Here is a 19,554-nt window from a genome sequence, read left to right as displayed (position 1 = left end):
TTGAGGAAGCCCCAAATGGGGAGGAGTCGAACACGACTGAATAACAATAACAAAAAATGAATGAAGGGTCATAGCTATGTCCGATTCTAGTTTCACATCCTCTGAGTTAAAGATCCCAAAGCATCGTCCCCATTACGTGAAGGAGAGAGGGCAGGAGCTCGGAGTATCCCTCCCCGGACGCCAGAGCTAGGCCCCGAGGGCTGCAGGTTTTCCTTCCCGCAGCAATCTCCCCCTGCCCGCCAGGGATTGCCCTCCGGGAAGAGCGTACCCCGGGAGACCCGGGAGAAGGGAAGCGGCGTCTGTACCGGGAGCACACCCGGGCTTCCCGGCCCCTCCTCTCCTGCAGGGGGTCTGCGGCTCGAGCGCGTTCCACTCCGCAGTGGTGGGGGACTGTCCCGCAGAAGCCAGCCCAGCGGGAGGAGAGGCGCACGCCAAAGCCCGGGGACCGAAATGGGGCTCGCTGGCTCCGCCCCCACCCCAAGGGGCGGGGCAACACCTGCGAGCCGACCGGCTCCAGGTAACCTAGGCTCAGCCTATTACAGTCTCCTGGGCGCGCGCGCCCTGCCCCCGGTACACCAGAGAGGCAATTCCTGCCGCAGCCTAGCCGGGCCCGAGCGAGCCAGGGAGCCGGCGGGGCCGCCGCGCTCTGTCCCCAGCAGCCGACGAGGGAGCCGGCGCGAGCCGCGGCGCCCGTCCCCCGGGGTCGAGATGGTGGAGAGACGCTTCTCCAAACTCGTGCAGAAACTTTCCCTGCTCAGCTTGACGCGCCAGTACGAGCCAGTGGAGGATTCGGAGCTGGAAGGGCTGGTGGTGAGTGGAGGATTCTCGGCGGGCGGGGAGAAGGGATGGAGCCCCCGGAGACTGGAGGAGAGGCTGCGGGCCTCTGGGCTCTCCGCTGCGGCGGCTCAGCTCCAACCTCCAGAGATCGGGCCGGTGCCTTCCTCCGTGTCTCCTAAAGGGGGACCCCAATGGAAAAGGAGGCTGCGAGCCGGGTAGTGTATGGGCACGAGCAGAGGTCTCTTTGAGGGGCTGTGTGGCTGTGCGGCCGCGGCTGTCTGACTTTCTTGGGGTAGGCAAGGCAGTTCCTCTGCAGGTGAGCTAACCTGAGCAGCGGCGCTGGTCTGGGATGGGGCAGGGCAGGAGATCGCGCGCGTTTCCGGGCACGGGTACGGGCGCGGGCACCGGCACTCAGGGAGCTGCCTGCTGGACCCCCTCAAGGCCTGGGACCCTGGAACCCCTGGGAAGCCCCAAACCAACTGTGAGGCTGTGAGGCTGCTCACCAACCGGCTCAGGATTTCACCCGGCTGTCCCGCCGCTCTCCCTGAGGATTTTGGAATCAGCAAATCAGGTTTCAAAATAAAATAGGTCGTGGAGACTTCAAAGTAAACATTTATTAATAAAAGACTTTCAACGCCTGATCTCCGGGTGTACTCCCTCCCTCCACCTGTTCAGATTTTAACTCAATGCAAGGCTTCTTCTGGGTGATTCTTTGTCCGTGCCTTCATGATGTGAAGCTGGTGAATCACAAGTAATCCCTTTTCTGATAACACTTTCAGTTTAAATACTGTCTGCACAGCCTCCCTTCGAGGTAAGAAGTCACTGAATCCCTGTTATTTTAAAAGATTATATTAACCATTTTCTTGCACCACGCACTGGGCAAGAAAGATAAAAACCATACCAGCCCTTAGAAAGCTTAGAGACTTCTGATCGACATAAGACAACTGCGGGAAAACTGTAATATCTGTAATACAATAAGAAATGTTACTCACTTCAGTGAATCAACATGTACTCGCTCCCTTCTGGGTGTCAGGCAACTATGCAGACACTGAGTGGAAGCAGAGGAAAATAAGACTTTCCCTCATTGACTCCTCAATCCAGTAGATGAAAGAAGCCTGGGAGAAACAAGGCGATTGATTTAAATGACCTCTGTCTACTTTGAGAAATATCATTTTAGACAAATATATCAAAAAAAGATAATGCTTGAGTTCTGATTGTTAATGCTATGATTACATAAAAGTAACCGCATCCAAAAATCAGTAAGAGGGGTTTACTCTACATCTCTGACTTTAAGTCCCAGATAACATCTGAGCTTCAGAAGGCAATAGCTGATTCTTTACCTCCCCTCTCCCAATCCCTCCCTCTGCTGATTATCTCCAATTTATCTTATTTATACATAGTTGTTTGCATGTTATCTCCCCCATTAGAGTGTGAGCTCTTTGAGATTGGGATTATTATTATTTTTCTTTGTGTTCCCAGGGTTTAGCACAGTGCCTGGTACTTATTGTTTAAAAAAAAATAATACTTGACTTAACCTTGTTCTCCTGCAAGGGAGCTTAGTTCTAAGTTTTTACAAACTACTGTCAGGAATACTGTAAAAGAGACACCTGTACTAAGGTGGAAGCTTGCAGGAAGGGAATAAGCCTTTATTAAATGCCTATTTATTGTTATTATTGTTGTCCTTGAGTCATTTTCAGTTATCCCCTACTGCCCACAATCCCATTTGAGGTTTTCTTGACAAAGATACTGGAATGGTTTGCCATTTCCTTCTCTGTCTACTTTTACAGATGAGGAAACTGAGGCAAAGAAGGCTAAGTGATTTGCCCAGAGTCAAAAAGCTATTCAGTATCTGAGCTCAAATTTGAAATGTGCTAAATAATTCACAAATATTCTCACTTGATAATGAATCCCTTCCACTTCTAAGATTATTTGTAATGGGGAAAGAAATGCAACTTGACAATTACGTTTTCCCTGAAAAACCAAGTTTAGGGTTTCTTATTTGAAAGATAGAAAAAGAATTTGAAAAACAGGGTAATATTTAATATTTTATGTAATGTTTAATTTATATAATTTATAATGTTTCATATATTTAGTGTATCCTTCCCCATAGATTGTTCAATTTTTTTTTTTACTTTTTTTAGACAATTGCTTAACATTTTAACATATCACAAATGGGTAGTAATCAACAAGCACTCATCTGTCAACAAGATTTATTAAATCCTATGTGCTGACCACTGATCTGAGGTGCTGAGGACATAAACACAAAAATAAGATTGTTTTGGCTTTCAAAGAGTCTACATTTGACTGAGTAATAAAGATCATATTCTGAGTATGGACATGGACCTCAGTGTGAAGACATGATCTTTGAGTTTATCCTACATTTTATAAAATGAATTATGCAAAGAAAGACTGTTTCTGACTTATTTTGGTAAAGTGTCGTATGGTGAGATTCATAAAATCACAGACTAGTTGAAAGGGACGTGAGAGATCAACTTGTCCTTAGTTAACAGATGAATAAGACCCAGAGGTCATATATCCCCTTAGTGGCAGAATGAGGGTTAGGACCCAGCTGTCCTGATCTTTGATGGAATGAATGGAATGATGGGATTTGCATTCTGGACTTTGTAAAATTGTGCAAATCATTTAGATTTCTGTTTTCTTACTAATGAAAAGAGATATCAATCCCTGTCTTGCTTCCCTCATTTTCTGAAGATCAAATGAACTTGTGTTTGTGAAACTCTTTGAAAATAGTTATTTTGATTGCCCAAAGATGCATTTTTTAATTTATGGAAGAAAGAGACCAATCAATGGCAAAATCTCAGAATCAAAGCGTTCTACCTCCAACTTCCTTGCTTAATAATGAGATAGGCAGAAAGAATAAATATAATATCACCTTTGGATGTATGCAAAAAAAAGCACATTAAAAATTGTTTCCTCCAAAAGTTAGATGGAAGGGAAGAAAACTGGGACAAATAGGATCTCACCAGTCATTGGAAAAACTTTAAAAGTTGCAAAAATTTGTCTTTTTAGGCTACTCTAGTATAGCAGGAAGAGGCACAATGGATAGAGCACCAGGCCTAGAGTCAAGAAGACCAGAGTCAAATCTAGACTCAGACTTAACTAGCTGTGTGACTCTGGCCAAGTCACTTAAATCTGTTTGCCTCAATTTCCTCATTTACAAAATGAGCTGGAGAAGGAAATGACCAATCACTCCAGTATCTTTGCTAAGAAAATCCCAAATGGACTCATGAAGACTTGGACTGCAACAAAAGTATAGTGGGAAAAGTTTTGACCCATGAGTCAAGAGACTTGTGTTCTGATCCTGACTTTGTGATGTGACCTGGGACAAGTAACTTCATCCCTCTGAGCCCTGATCCCTAAAATGAGGATCTTCTATGATCCTTCTCATGTCAATATTCTATGTCTCCTTTAGACGAAGTTTGTTTTGGAATCCCCAGTGTCCAGGGGACACTTGAATTAACATTGTGACATTGGAATACCAATACTCAGTATTCCTGATACTTGGGATTTTTTAAGCTCCTGGTCTGCTAGTTTTGGGGAAGGATTGGAGTAAAGGCAGTTACATAATGGTCAACTACAAGACAAGAAGGAGACTTCTTTTTGGGGACAGTTATCATGATGAAAGAATGAAGCACCTTATTCCTTGTCTCTAATTAGCATAAGCCTTTTAGAAAAACCCACTCTTTTTTTCCTCCTGAGGTTGCACATTCTGCTTTTATTTTATTTAATTTTTTTCAATATATTTTGTTTTTCTAAATACATGTAAAGACAGTTTAAACATTCATTTTTGTAAGACTTTGTGTTCCAAATTTTTCTCCCCTCCTCCTTTACTCCTCCCTTCTCAAGACAAGTAATCTGATATAGATTAAATATATGCAATTCTTTTAAACATTTCCATATTTGTCACTTTTGTGTGAGAAAATCAGACCCAAAGGGGAAAAAAACATGAGAAAAAAAAAACAAAGAAACAAAAGGGTGAAAATAGTATGCTTTGATACATATCCCATGTCTATTGGGGTTGCCTTGAATCATTGCATTATTGAGAAGCTCCAAGTCCATCACAGTTGATTATCTCATGATCTTGTTACTGTAGGATGATCCTTTGGTTCTGCTCGCTTCACTCAGCATCAGTTCCATTAAGTTAAGAAACCCACTTTTGACACTTAATAGAAGAAAAGGACCAAATATGGGAGAGAAAAGTTCCAAAAATTAGACCAACCAGCAGTAGTACCCTGACAACCACTTCTGACTAGAATAATGAGCTGGGAATTTCACCTTCTCTGATTATTCAGGGTGTGCCCTGAGTAAGTTACTTAGACTTTCTCTCAGTACCTCAGCTTTCCCTTCTGCAAAATGAACCTAAGAGCTACCACACCTGTTTGTCTCCCAAGAGACATATTGCTGGATGAGACCTGAGAGGCCAATGAGTCCAACTTTTTCATTTTAAATGAGGATGAAGAAACTAAGGTATTTTCCCAAAGACACATGGCTAATGAGTCACAGAGTCAGAATTTGAATTCTGATTCAATGACTCCAATGGCTGCATACCTGGCATGTAGATTATATTGCTCCTGGTGTAAGGCTTTGTACATAGTGGGTTTTAGTGATGTTATGAATCAGATTATGAACTGAGAACTCCATGGAAAAAAGTGCTCTTGGGCAGTTCCCAGATTATGAAAAACTTGTGTTCCAAAGGGTCAGTGGTAAGGTCATCCATTGTTTGGAATTTGGAAATCATTTGCCTTTGAAACAATATCATACAGTATAATTAGCTTCTGGAGCCAGACAACAAAGACTTAATTTAATAGTAGTAATATCTCATGTTTGCTAAGTGCTTTAAGCTTTATAATACATTCCCCTCAAAAAAACATCATTGTGGTAGAATGTGGAAGTATTATCAGCCCCCATTTTATAGAGGAGGAAATTGAACCAAAGAAGTAAACCAACTTAGGGTCATAGAATTTAGAGTTGGCAAGGACTTTAGAGATTATCAAGGTCAAATCTTTTATGTAAAGATGAAGAAAGAGAATTTCAGGACTTAGAGCTATAAAGGATTTAAGAGATCATCGAGTATAAACTTTTCATTTTACAGATGAGAAAACTGAGGTTTGGAGAAATTAATTAGCTTGCCCAGTTTTATACAGATTATAAATAGCAAAGCCAGGATTTGGACCCAGATCCTTTTATTTCAAAGGCCAGGAGCTCTTTCCTTTTCACCAAACTAGATGTCTAGGTCTTCAAAAATCTAGAGAAGTGAGTCATTCTTAAACAAAAAGATCGATAAAATGGTAGTGGCAGGTCAAAGAAAGGGGTTAGGATAGTTTGTGTGCTCAGTTTGTGAGCAGCTACTCTTCTGCCATAATAAGTCTTCACATTATATAACTTTAGAGCAGAAAAAAAATCTAGAGGTCTTTAAAGTTTAAGGAAAAACTGAAAAAGAGAGGAGGAAATAACCTACTGAAATTATATCTAAGGAATAATAGAACAAAGTTGCAAAATTTCCATTACTGCTTTCTGGTGTCTCCTACAGCTAGACTGAAATTCCAAATAAAAGCATTTCTTATATTTCTTGGTAATAATTATTTACTCCGACCCTCCCACACTTCTTAACTCTCTTCTCCTTTAACATCTTGCAGCTATTTGAAGATACTTACTAGTTCTGTATAACCCTAGGTATCCTGTTTGCCTCAGTTTCCTCATCTGTAAAAATGAGTTAAAAAAGAAAATGGCTCCCTAAGACACCAAGTCCATTCTCCACATAGACTAGCTCAACTAAACTGAGATTTGATCTCTTTGGGCCTAGTCTGTTGCAGTCATGAAATCTGTTTCAAGACAGCAAGGCTAGAGGTGGGGTGGAGAAAAGAGAAATCCTCCTCTGTACCTATTTCACTCAACAAGAGTCCTGGGGGAAAACATACAGAGTATCCTCAAGAATACAATCTGCTGACTTCTTTTTTTGATCAACTCTTAAACTAATAAGCCATATCAGGGTTTGACTGGTTTTGATGTTTCCATTTAACAAATGATTGTCATTATAAATGTCAGTCCAGTGCTTATCATACAGTGAGTGTTTAATAAATGCATGTTGCAGCAATAACAAGATTAAATGATGGTCAGTTCTGATGGACGTGGTTCTTTTCAACAGTGAAATGGTTCAGGCCAGTTTCACTGGTCTTGTGATGGAGCGAGCCATCTACGCCCAGAGTGACGACTGTGGAGACTGAGTGTGGATCATAACATAGTATTTTCACTTTTTTGTTATTGTTTGCTTGTATTTGTTTTCTTTTTCATTTTTTCCTGATTTTTGGTCTGATCTGCTTTGATCTGATTTTTTGTGTGCAGCATGATAGTTGTGGAAATATGTATAGAAGAATTGCACATTTTTAACATATATTGGATTACTTGCCATCTACGAGAGGGAAGGGAGGGAGAAAAAAATTGGAACACAGAGTTTTTCAAGGATGAATGTTGAAAGTTATTTATCTATATGTTTTGAAAATAAAAAGCTTTGGAATAAAAAATATATATATTGACTTGTAAAAGGAAATTTGAATTTAATGAACTGGAGACTTCTTGATTACCTGTAATTTTGGAAAATAATTTGAAGTCTTCCCTAATTCTGAATAATCACTAAATGGCTATAATGAGTTGTAATGCCTTCCCCTTAGGAACTCGAACTGGTTTTTAGTCTTAAATTAGTATCCAATAATTGATCATCTCCATCTGCATTGTAGTAGGCACTACAATGGATACATGGGATACATAAATTTATTATTTATGATCCTTTCCTTCTAGTAACTTAATATGCATTTGGGGAGACAAGATGTGAACATATATGTGAAATTATTATGTCCAGATGGCCCCAAAGATGAAATATAAAGTCATTATTTTCTTTTTTCTGTGCAAAATTAGGGGGCTCTAGACATGGAAAATTGCATATAATGTTAGATTTGGTTAATGGATTGGCTAGTTTCACTGAAAATGTTTTTTTTTTCTATTTTATTTTGAAAGGGATGGTTCCCTGGGAGAAGAAGGAGCAGAAAGTGTATTAGGTAGTAGATAATATAAAAAATCCATATAATTAAAAAAAAGAAACATTTATAAGTGCATGAAAAGGTAAACTACAACAAAATATATAAATGTTCAGGAGCAAAAAATGAATGGAAAGGAAACACAACTAGAACAAAAGTAGGTTATATCTGAGGATGAGAAGTTTGCATTTTATCCCAGAGGCATTTGATCAGGTGAATTTGAATCACTATGTCCAAATCATTTCAAGATGATTTTGGCAGCTGGGCAGAGGCAGGATTGGAGAGAAGATAATAGAAGCAGAGATATCAAAGGTCCCAGGATTGTGCAGGGAGAGAAAGGCATGGATGTAAGAATTATTGTGGAGGAAGAATGAACCAGATTTAAGAAATGATTAGTTGTGATAAAGAGTCAAAGATGATAGAAAGATTTTGAGCCTTGATGATTGGGAAAGTGGTGGTGCTCTCCATGGAAATAGGAAAGTTGGGTAGAAGGATAGGGAAAGGAATAAAGGTAGTGAATCACTTCAGAAATAAAAGAGTTGTCACAAAATAATATATTATTCCATTATCAAATCAGTTGTATAAGTGGATATTGCTTTATGAATTCAAAGAAAGGAAAAATTACTGTGATCATAGAAGGCTTTGGAGAATAGAGTCAACTTAAGCTGTCATGAAGAATAGGGATGAGCACATGGTGATGAAGAAGGGAGGGGAAATTAAGGACAGAAGGGAAGAATAATAAGTTTAATGATCACACCATACCTGTTATATAGGTAGCAGATGAGTAGTCTCATCCTTACATTAAAAGCCAGCTCGAAAGTGACATAGTAGGACCAGGTGTATAGTCAGTCAGCCATTCATTGAGCAATTATTAAGCATCTACTATATACCAGGCACTGGGGATACAAAGAAAGCCAATCAACAGTTCCTGTTCTTAAGGAGCTTACAGCTTAATGGGAGAGACAACAAATAAACAGCTTTGTACAAACAGGATGTGGGAGATAACCAGCTGAGGGAAGGAACTCCTAGCATTTGGGGCAATCAGGAAATAAATGCTTCTGGTAGTGGAGGAGATTTTAGTTGGGTCTTTAAGGATGGCTGGTGGTAGAGAAGAAAACAGATAGGATTGCAAGCATGGTAGACAGCCAGTGAAAATGATTAGAGCAGAAAGATGGAGTATCTTCTTTAAAAAACAGTAAGACCTGTGTTCCTGGATCATAGAGTACATGTGGAGAGTAAGGTGTAAAAAGACCACAGATTTAGGAAGAGTTTGAATACCAACCAAAGGATTTTTCTATTGATCCTAGAGGGGGTAAGAAGCCACTGGAGGGGTTAAATGGTCAAACCTTTGCTTTAGGAAGATTATTTTAACAGCCAAGTAGAGGACAGATTAAAATGAAAAAAAAATGAGTCCAGAGGACAAAACAGGTTATTGAAATAGTTCAAGTATGAGGTAAGACAGGCTCCCTTCTACCCCTCCATCCCACCACCATGAAGTTTTTCTTGGTCCTTCCAGATTTCTCTAAATCTCCCTTTCATGTGAACTCCTTTAGCGCTCAATCTTTATGACAAATTAAGCCCTACTTATATTCATTCTTTCTTTCTTTCATTGGCAACAGTTGAATATGAAGGGGCCCTTAGATACTGCCTTCCTTACTTCGAATAACACCTGGATTGGATCTTAGATGACTGGGTGATGGTAGGACCTTTACATTAATGAGGAAGTTCAGAAAGGGGAAGAGTGCAAGTAAAGACAATGAGTTCAGTTTTAGATAGTTTGAACTTAAGATATCTAAATGGCACTTAGAGACTTTGAGTCTGGATGTGTGGAGAGATATTAGGTCTGGATCAGTAGATCTGATAATCACTGGAATCATGAGAGCAAATGAGATACAGAGAGAGAAAGGGAAGAGAGCCCAAGACAAAGCCTTATAGGTATCGAAGATTTGGGAGTATAATCTGGATGAAGACTAAAAAAGTGTGAATCCAGAGAATGATCAGGCTAGAGAAGAGTCATAGAAACATAAAGAGAAGAAAATATCGGGGAGAATAATCTGACAGTATCAAATGCTACAGAAAGGCCAAGAAGGATAAATGTCATTAGATTTGGCAAAGAAATCATTGGTAACTTTGGAGAGAAAAGTTTCAGCTGAATGATGATATCAAAAAAGGAATAAAAGAACATGGAAGATCATAGACAGTCTTCTCTAGGAATTTCACCACAAAAGGGAAACATACAGGGTGATAGCTAGTAGGGTGAATGAGTCAAGTGAAGGGTCTTTGTGTAAGAAGAAGACATTGACTTATTTATCTCTAAATAGCAGCCAGTAGACAACAAGAAACTGAAAATGAGAGAGCAGGATGGTAGAAATCTTTTCCTACTGGAAAAACTAGTGTAGAATGGAATAACTTGTGCATATAGAGTAGTTTGCCTTGGCTAGAAGAAGGGCCATCTTGTTATGTGAGACTAGGGTGAAGGAGGAGATACTAGAGAAGGAATCTTGATGGTGTAGGATGAGAAAAAGGGGAGGTGGGGGAGCTCTCAGCAAAAGACTTCAATTTTTCAGTAAAATATGAGACAAGGTTTTCTAACTGTTGATTTATGTTTCATATGTAGCATTAAGAGATCTGAGATCTGGTTGCCCTCTGAAGAATAGTAGTGTCAAGGATAATGTTTGTAGTGTTGTTAGCTTGAAAGAGAAGAAGGAAGGTAATCCCTAGGAGGACAGCCAAGGCTGGATTTGCTTCCAGTGAGAAAAAGGGATGGTGTTACTCTTCTTCAAATTGGTAGTCTAAGAGTAATAAATTCAGAATTCAACCCCTTCCCTGATCACTCTTAAGGAGGAGGTAATTCTTAGTTTATTTTGATCAATTTAGCGGCTTCCCAAAAAAACTATATAAAAATCATCACAAAAGGCCCAATAATGACTAAACCCACTTATCCAAGCAAAACAGTAAATAGAAGTCAGATGAGTTTTACAGATTAAAATGGGTAAAATACACAAAAGTAAAGCAGCTTTTCATCTGAGAACAAGATAAGATCTCCGCTCAACCAAGGAGAGAGGGCTGGATCTCATTCAAGGGGAAGTTCTTTCTCTGAAGACTAGGAAAACACATTGGAAATCGGGAACACATAGAGGAGCCAGTTTCCCCTGTGTGTCTGTGGTACCTCTTTCCGAAGGTTTTCCTAGAAAGTTCCTGGAACCAGCTCAGTAATAGCCTTCTGCAGATCCAAATCACTGTATTCAGGTCTTTGACAATTAGGAGTCTGGCTTAGCTAGCATGAAAAAATCTCCAAGCTCAGATAGAAGCTGGTTACATACTATACTGTGTGCTGTACTATACTATGTTATATATACATATATATGTACTACATAAGGTATATGTGTATATATGTGAAATAGCTTCCTCTGTGATATGTATGTATGTATATGTGTGTGTATGTGTGTATATATAATATTAAATATAAAAATGTAGTCATATGGTTACATTTATAATATATCACAAATAGGTATTTATATAATATAATTAAATAATATATCATCACAAATACGTATGTGAAATTATACATATAGCTATATCATCTATCTGTCTATCTACCTATCATCTATTACAAAAATCAGAGAAGAAACTTTCCATCCACTGTCTCTTCCCTTCTTCTTTCCCCTTCATCTTTCCAAATCCTACCTATCCTTCAAAGTCTAGCTGAAATTTCTTCTCCCTCCCCCAGGAAACCATTCTTGGTCCTTCTGGACTTCATTAATCTCCCTTTCTTTTGAATTCCTTCCTATAGGACTCTTTGCCACAAATTCACACTTAATTATGCTCATTTACTATTCTTTCATTCAACATCAATTTCAATGACTATATCTGTAAGTCCTTTTCATTCCTAGGGCAAGCCTTCATTATTCCCTTCTTACACAAACAATGACTAACAAGTCATTCTGTTCTCTTCTTCCTCTAATTAACTCAGTTCTTTCCTCAGAACCCTTCAATGGACCCTACTGAGTTATGTTCAAAACTGTTTACCTGGCGTTCAAGAATCTCCCCAGTCTGACACTGTGGTTTCTTCCCAGTCTTATCTCACATGACTCTCTACACTCTATGATCAATCCCTTGTATTCTTTCTGCTTAAAAAAGAATTTTTTTAACCTTTTGCTTACACTGTTCTTTATACTTCCTTGACTGAAAGTTTTCTTTTTTGATCTTTAAAAAAACAAAACAAAACAATATGCGTATTGTTCAGTTGTTTTTCAGTCATGTCTGACTCTTTGTAACCCCATTTGATGTTTTCTTGCAAAGACACTGGAGTGGTTTGCCATTTTCTTCTCCAGCCCATTTTGTGGATGAGGAAACTTAGGTAAACAGAGTTGAGTGATTTGCTCAGGGTCACATAGTTACTAAGTGTCTGAGGCCAGATTTGAACTCAAGAAGATGAATCTTACTGAGTCTAGGCCTGGCACTTTACATAATTTATTCAACAAGGAATTTTTAAATAAACACCTTCCACCCCCACCCCACCCCCTGTCCCTGTTATTTTCTACCAATTATAGAAGAAGTGGGAAGAGAGTAGGAAAAGAGAGCAAGGAAGATAGATTTAAAATGTTGTTGATTTTCTGACAAACTTGTAAAATGCCACCTCTTCCAGGAAGCCTTCCTTGGTTTGTCTCAGTAATTTTGCTTTAATTGTCTAATACACTATATTTGTGTGTATATTTGTATTGTATTTTGTCTGTATATTTTATTATTCCTCCCCTGAATCCAACTAGGACAGGAAGTCCATAAAGGAAGGGACTATGTTGTAACTAAAATTTTTACCTCTCCTACCTTCCTCTGTGGTGAAAATTCTTGAAATAAGTTTTTTGATCCATATGTGCACAAATATTACCATTTTGATTATTATTTTTTCCTTCACCCCAAAAATATATGTAGGGAAATTTAAGTAAGAGGCAACTAGGTGGTGAAAAAAATAAAGTGCTGGGCTTAGAGTGAGGAAGACCTGCATCCAAAAATAACTTTAAGTCTTATAAGTTGTGTGTCCCTCAATTTCCTCAGCCTTAAAATGGCATAATAACACCTACCTTCCAGGGTTGTTGTAAGGATCAAATGAGAGAATATTTGTAAAGCACTTAAAGCAAAGTGTCTGACATATAGCAGGCATTTAATAAATACTTGTTCTTTTCCTTTTCCCCTTGTCCATTTTTGTTCTAGGTAAAAAGTATTCCTAGTTATGGCTCTGATAAGAATTCAACAAGTATTTATCAAGCACTTACTATGTTCATGGCACTGCTTAAGGGATTGAGAATGCAAAATTGAAATCTATTAATCAAAATTAACGTGAAGAAAAGCTTAAGGTAATAAAAGGTAATTTAATCTAGGGCAATGATACTTTCTCCCTGGAGATTTCGCCAGACAAATTATGTTCAAAAGATTATCTACCCTTTGGGAGGTAATTGTTGGGGGAACAATATTTAAAAGAGTCTCCTTTGAAATTTAATTTTGAAGTCAAAATGATATGAGCCTGTGCTAATATGATAATGGTTAATTTAATCAAGACAAGATAGAACAAATACCAGACATTAGCAATGTCAAAGATATTTCTGTACTTTGTAGGATTGTTTTTAATTTCATTTCATTTTTCAAATACAATTTCAGATTTCCTTTGAGAAATTTGAGTCCTTTTAATTAGCCTAAACTTCTCCCTGAAACAAAAGGCCTTCTGTAAATATCATTTTTCAACTATTGACATCTTAGGAGTACAAACTCTTGTTTTTTAATTCCATATTATTGAAAATCAGTACCATTCAGAAGGCAGTGGAAATGCACATATTGGGTTTGAACAGGATGCAACAAAGAACAAATTGAGCTCTACAAACAATAGTAAAAGTAAAGGACAGTATCAAAGAACTATATGATTGAAAAGGAAGATAGACTGATCAGATAGTATCCTTCATATATACATGAAGGAGAAATGATACACAGTCTATGTGTTCCATTGATAATGCCTCAGTGTCAGAAGAAATAGAGAAAGTTCCCTAACATGTTGGGTAAACTTCCTTTGACAAACTTGTGATAAGACATGGGCAACAGTAGCACAGAATGAGCAGCTCTTTGTGTTACCACAAAGAACATTCATTCACATAGAGGAGATCACAGATCCATTTGAATATTTTTGAATATGGCAAAGGCTTGGACCTCATGTTTGCTACAGAGATGTTGTAAATGTTGCTCAAGCTAGGATTGTTTCCCAGCTCCCTTCTGAAACTGTCCAACTCCTTCAGAGCCCAGCCTGTTTAAGAATAAGAGCAGGTGCCAAACTGTCAACATTGAGTAATTAGATTCCACCACCCATTAAAGGTGTGAATACAGCATCTTATCTCCATTTAGCTTATCTCCAAGACTATTACCTTTTCTTCTTTTTATCCTTCTCCTCTTGTCTTCCCTATATGTCTTTTTCTTTCCCCTCTCTATCTCATTAGATTTTTTTCTAGCTTTCTTTTTATGTCCTCTTATCCCCCTTTATCTTTTCTTTCTCTTTATTAACTTTATTTTTATTTTATCCTTGAGTTGAATATATATGTATATATAATAAAGTAATTTTTATAGTGTTGCAATATTTTTGCAAATATTGAATAAAATGTTCTGTTTCCTGTTGGATGGACAATCCATTGGATTAATCTATGAGCACGTGTATTTTAGCCACTATAGATTGACTGCTCACCAGAAAAGTCCACAAGTGAATATGAGAAAGAGATTAGACAGAACTCCGCATCTTCAGCATGGTCAGTGATCCTAAGCTTCTTCCTTGGAACAAAACCTCATTTTTTAGCTACAACATTCTTCTTTTGATACACTATGACTACAATTCATAGAATGCCACATTTTTCAAAGAAGCAAACTTGTGAGTAATCCAAAAAGCAAAGGAAAGATAAATGTTGGATTTAAATAGACTGGAAGCTTGTATACTACAGAAGTGGTCTAAAACATACCCAGAAAATAAACAATAAGAAAAGAAAGTGGAGGGATCATATAGAGAGCAAAGAATGAGAAATGGATACCCTAAATACTGCCTAATAATACCCTAAAAGTATATACCCTCAATACCCTAAAAACCTACCTAATTCTAAAGACCTAGAAGAAGAGCTCCAGAACACTGGATACACCCTCACAGAGGACTTACATTGGGATAAGTACATGACTTTTATTTACAAGATAAGTTGTGGATAAATTGTAGTCTTTGCCATTGGGGATAACCATGTTGATTTGAGGACCATTGAGGTTCTGAGGCTTCCTTTTGTCAATTAAAGAAATAAATTGGGGGTAGTTAGGTGGTGCAGTAGATAGAGCACTGATCTTGAAGTCAGGAAAACCTGAGTTGAAATTCAGCCTCAGATACTTGATACTTACTGTGTAACCCTGGGCAAGTCACTTAACCAAGGAAGGAAGGAAGGAAGAAAGAAGGAAGGAAGGAAGAAAGGAAAGAAGGAAGGAAGAAAATGGCCTGCCTTATTCTGAAGAAGAAAAACTACTGAATAAAGTTTTTTTTTACTTGTGTATATCTTCTAAATTAGAGTCACTAACTCTCAGGGCAAAAATAAATCCTTCCCCATGTTCTCTCTTTGTTTGCAGCAAAGAGAAGAAACATAGAGACTGGCCTATAATTTTATTGATATAGGAAACTCTCTCCACAAGTACAAGTTAATGTCTGTCTGTTTGTTTGTTTTTTGCTGAGGCAATTGGGGTTAAGTGACTTGCCCAGGGTCATAGAGCTAGGAAGTGTTAAGTGTCTTGAGACCAGATTTGAACTCTGGTCCTCCTGACTTCAGGGCTAGTGCTCTATTCACTGCACCACCTCGCTGCCCCTGATGTCTGTTTTAAAAGGCATAATCTTAAAGAATTGTCTGGAACACTTAGAAATTATGTGACTTGATCAGGCTCCCACAATTGAGCCAGGGGTCTTCCTGGACTTTACCCACTGTGCCATGCTAAGGATAATATTGCATTGCTCACAGAGCTGGAAAAGCTATTATAAACTATCTCTTTAAACTGTATATACTGAAAATGTAAAGAAATTTATTTCAAGTTTAATGAACCTTTTCTAAATTAATCATTGAGAGATTGATGGCTAGTATGAAGGCTTGAGTAAAAAATTTGGACTTAGTAGATTATCTAGTCTACCTCCCTCATTTTACAGATAGGGAAATTGAGGCTAGGAGAAATTAAATTATTTCCCCAAGGTCATGCAGGGAGCAAGTGACAAAGCTGGTATTTAAATCCAGGACTTCTGACTTGAAATCCCATTTTTTGTACAATTCAACTGTAGTACATGGAGGAAAGAGTCTAGTTCTACTCTAGAGCATTTTGTGTATAACAGCATGAACTGCTGTTACCACACAGTGCGTGGGCAAGTCAACAGTATTGTCTCGTTAAGGATTTATGATTTATCTTGCTTTCCCTGCATCCTTTCTTGGGCCATATTCTTTGGGAAGCAGAGGAAAGAAACACGTTAAATCCTGTTTGTTTTCACTTTGAAAAGGGAATTGTTCCTGTTGCTGTCTGTGGCCCCATTCTCCCAGTCTGACAGGATACCTCAAAGATGATTCATTCTTCAATGCCTTTGGTCATTCAGTCAATCTGTCATTAAGCTCTGTTAATACTTTCAAAATGTCTTTCAGGCTGTACTGTCCCTATCAGTACCACCCCGCTGTAGGTTCTTATGGTCTGGATTCCTGGCAGAATTGCCTCTTCACTGGACTGACCGGCCATTTTCCCCTCCCGCTGCACATGCACAGATAATGCAGATTGTTCTGCTGAAAATGTTACATTTGATATGATGTTCCTTTGTTGGGAACCCTCCCACGGGCCAGCCATTTACTGTTAGCAGTTCAGATTTTTAATGACAAATCCATAAGAGAATTATTGTCCCGATTTTCCAAATAAACAAATGAAATTCATGGAAATGAAATTACCATGCAGGTAAATATAGTAACAAAGTCAGGATTTGAATTCAAGGCTCTGAGATTATCCTTAAATAGCGAAACTGTAACATAAATAATATTTTTATATAGCTGATGAATGTGTGTGTGGGGGGGTCTTCCCAGAGCTACCACAGTGGGTAGCACACAGGTCCTGGAGTCAAGAAGATTTAAGTTCAAATTCTTCTTAGACCTTTGACCTCTGCCTCAGTTTCCTCATCCTCATCTTTCATCAAATGAAGATTATAATAGAACCTGATTCCAAGGTTGTTGTAAGGATCAAATGAGAGAGTATTTATAAAGTTCTTTGTAAACTTTAAAGCCCTTACATAAAGATTGGCTATCATTATCATTATCATTATTATTATTATTAATTATTATTATTGAAGGAATTTAATGTTATGTCTTTTTGTTAGTTACTGGACAAAATGTTTACATAGCTAGATAGCTAAAAATTTGATCAATTTTATAGATTATCTAAAAACAGTGTAACTCTTTGCACACTCTGTCCCCTTTTGTCATTATAGAAGCAGGATGAGGATATAGCACCGAGTAATTTTTGTATTTGTCTTTTTCCCCTGGGTTATCATAGCCAAGCATTTTGTCACCAAATGGCCAGCCTACTAGTGATGACCTCCTTCATGCTGACCTCGGCTGCTTCTGGAGAAACAGAGTTAATCTATTTCAGACACTTTTTTCAAAGTCTGAGACTACAGCCGGGCCGGGTAGAATCTCCCAGGCTTGCATTCCTCTGGCAGAGCTTTCAAGAGTCTCTGGCAACCTCCGTGAACCACAATGAGAGATCAGAGGAATCCTTTGTGGAGGTTACTGATCTCCATGGTGTCAAATCTGCTTCCTTGCTTGAGAGACTCTAGTTCACCTTGCCTGTTAACCATACTTTGTGCATTTGTGTCTAGACATCTTAAATCGCGAGTCTCATTGCCGGCTCCCTTTCTTGTATTTTGTCTCCAATGGACTTCTGGGGCTCTCTTGTTATTCTTTGTGCTATGTTGTAGCTATTCATTAGGATACCTAGCTTGTGTATAAACATTGGTGATTTTCCCCTTCCTTCTTCCTTTTCGGGCAAAAGCCCTTTTAGTAACTTTTTTTTTTTTTTTTTTGGCTGAGGAAATTGGGGTTAAGTGACTTGCTCAGTGTCAAACAGTTAGGAAATGTTAAATGTCTGAGGCTAGATTTGAACTCCTGACTTCAAGGCTGCTGCTCTATCCACTGCACCAAATTGCTGCTCCTTGGTAAACTTTTAAGATAAAAAGCAATACACTTTTCCTATCCCTGATTAAGCACCCTCCATTTCTAAACAGGAACCCATCATACCTGTGGGGTTTTTTTTAATAATAGATTTTAATTTTCAAAATATATGCAAAGACAGTTTTCAACATTCATCCTTGCAAAACTTTGTATTCCAGATTTTTCAACTTCCCTTTCCTCCAAGATAATAAGCAATTTAATACATGTTAAACATGTGCAATTCTTCTATATTTATCATGCATGCTACACAACAAAAAATCAGATCAAAAAGGAAAATAAATGAGAAAGAAAACAAAAATCAAGCAAACAACAACAAAAAAGATGAAAATACTATGTTGTGATCCATATTCAGACCCCATAGTCCTCTCTCTGGATACAGATATCTCTCTCCATCACAAGTCTATTGGAACTGCCCTGAATCACCTCATTATGGAAAAGAACCATGTTTATAAGTTGATTATCATATAATCTTGTCGCTGCTGTGCATACCATGTTCTCTTGGTCCTACTCACTTCACTTAACATCAGTTCATGTAAGTCTCTCCAGGCCTTTGTGAAATCATCCTGTTGATTGTTTTTTATAGAATAATAACATTCCATGACATTCATATATCATAACTTTTTGAGCCATCCCCCACTCTCCCCGATGAGCATCCACTCAGTTTCCAGTTCCTTGCCACTACAAAAAGGGCTGCTACAAACATTTCTGCACATGTGGATCTTTTCCCCTTTTTTATGATCTCTTTGCATCCCTATGTTTTTATGTGTGGCCCAGAAATTTAAATCCTAGGTAATGCAGTGAATAGGGTGCCTGGAATCAGGAAGACTCATATTCCTGAATTCAAATTAGACTCAAATACTTACTAGCTGTATTACCTTGGGCCAATCACTTCATCCTGTATGCCTCAGTTTCCTCATCTGTAAAATGAGCTAGAGATAGAAATAGCAACCCACTCTGCCAAGAAAACAGCAAATGGGGCCCGGAAGAGTTGGAAATGACTAAACTGTATGAGCAACATTATCTTCTCTGTGTTCATTGAAGCAGATGTTTCCCCTCGCTCCTAGAAGTTCATTTTTTTTTACTCTAAGTGAGCAGCTGGCTCAGCTATACTTGCCTCCCCTTTAAGTGGCTTGATCTTCATCATTTAAAATTAAAATACCCTTCCCAGGTGCAAAGGTTATATAGCTTTTTGAGACAAGGCATGGCTTTCTATTGCATTCACACCCCAAACACTGTTCAGATTATTTCCTGGATACACCCTGCATTCATGAGTTTTCTTGAGCCACACATCTGTTGACTATTTCAGCAAACAACTTTCTTTATCTCTCCTTGAAAAATATCTTGCAGATAGTTAACTCCATTCTTTCCTTCCTACATTTCTCTTTTCTAATCAAAGACAAGGGTGTTAATTCTGAATCTAAATCCCCAATCCATTTGCCTCTTTTTATAAGAAGGGTTGATTCTTTCCAGCATTGTTCTAT

The 19,554-nt window shown here is 38.5% G+C and overlaps 1 protein-coding gene across 1 annotated transcript in view; it reads left to right on the top strand.

The window, feature by feature from the left end:
- Positions 1 to 424: 424 nt before the first annotated feature.
- Positions 425 to 19,554, top strand: part of ATP2C2 (ATPase secretory pathway Ca2+ transporting 2) — a 111,946-nt gene continuing 92,816 nt past the window's right edge. Inside the window, exon 1 of the mRNA XM_051974925.1 lies at positions 425 to 810. Within this exon, the coding sequence (XP_051830885.1) occupies positions 451 to 810 (360 nt within the window). The 5' untranslated portion in view covers positions 425 to 450. The remainder of the gene's footprint in view (positions 811 to 19,554) is intronic.

Source organism: Antechinus flavipes, chromosome 2 (assembly GCF_016432865.1).
Source record: "Antechinus flavipes isolate AdamAnt ecotype Samford, QLD, Australia chromosome 2, AdamAnt_v2, whole genome shotgun sequence".
NCBI lineage: Eukaryota > Metazoa > Chordata > Mammalia > Dasyuromorphia > Dasyuridae > Antechinus > Antechinus flavipes.
This window is presented reverse-complemented; position numbering and strand designations above follow the sequence as displayed.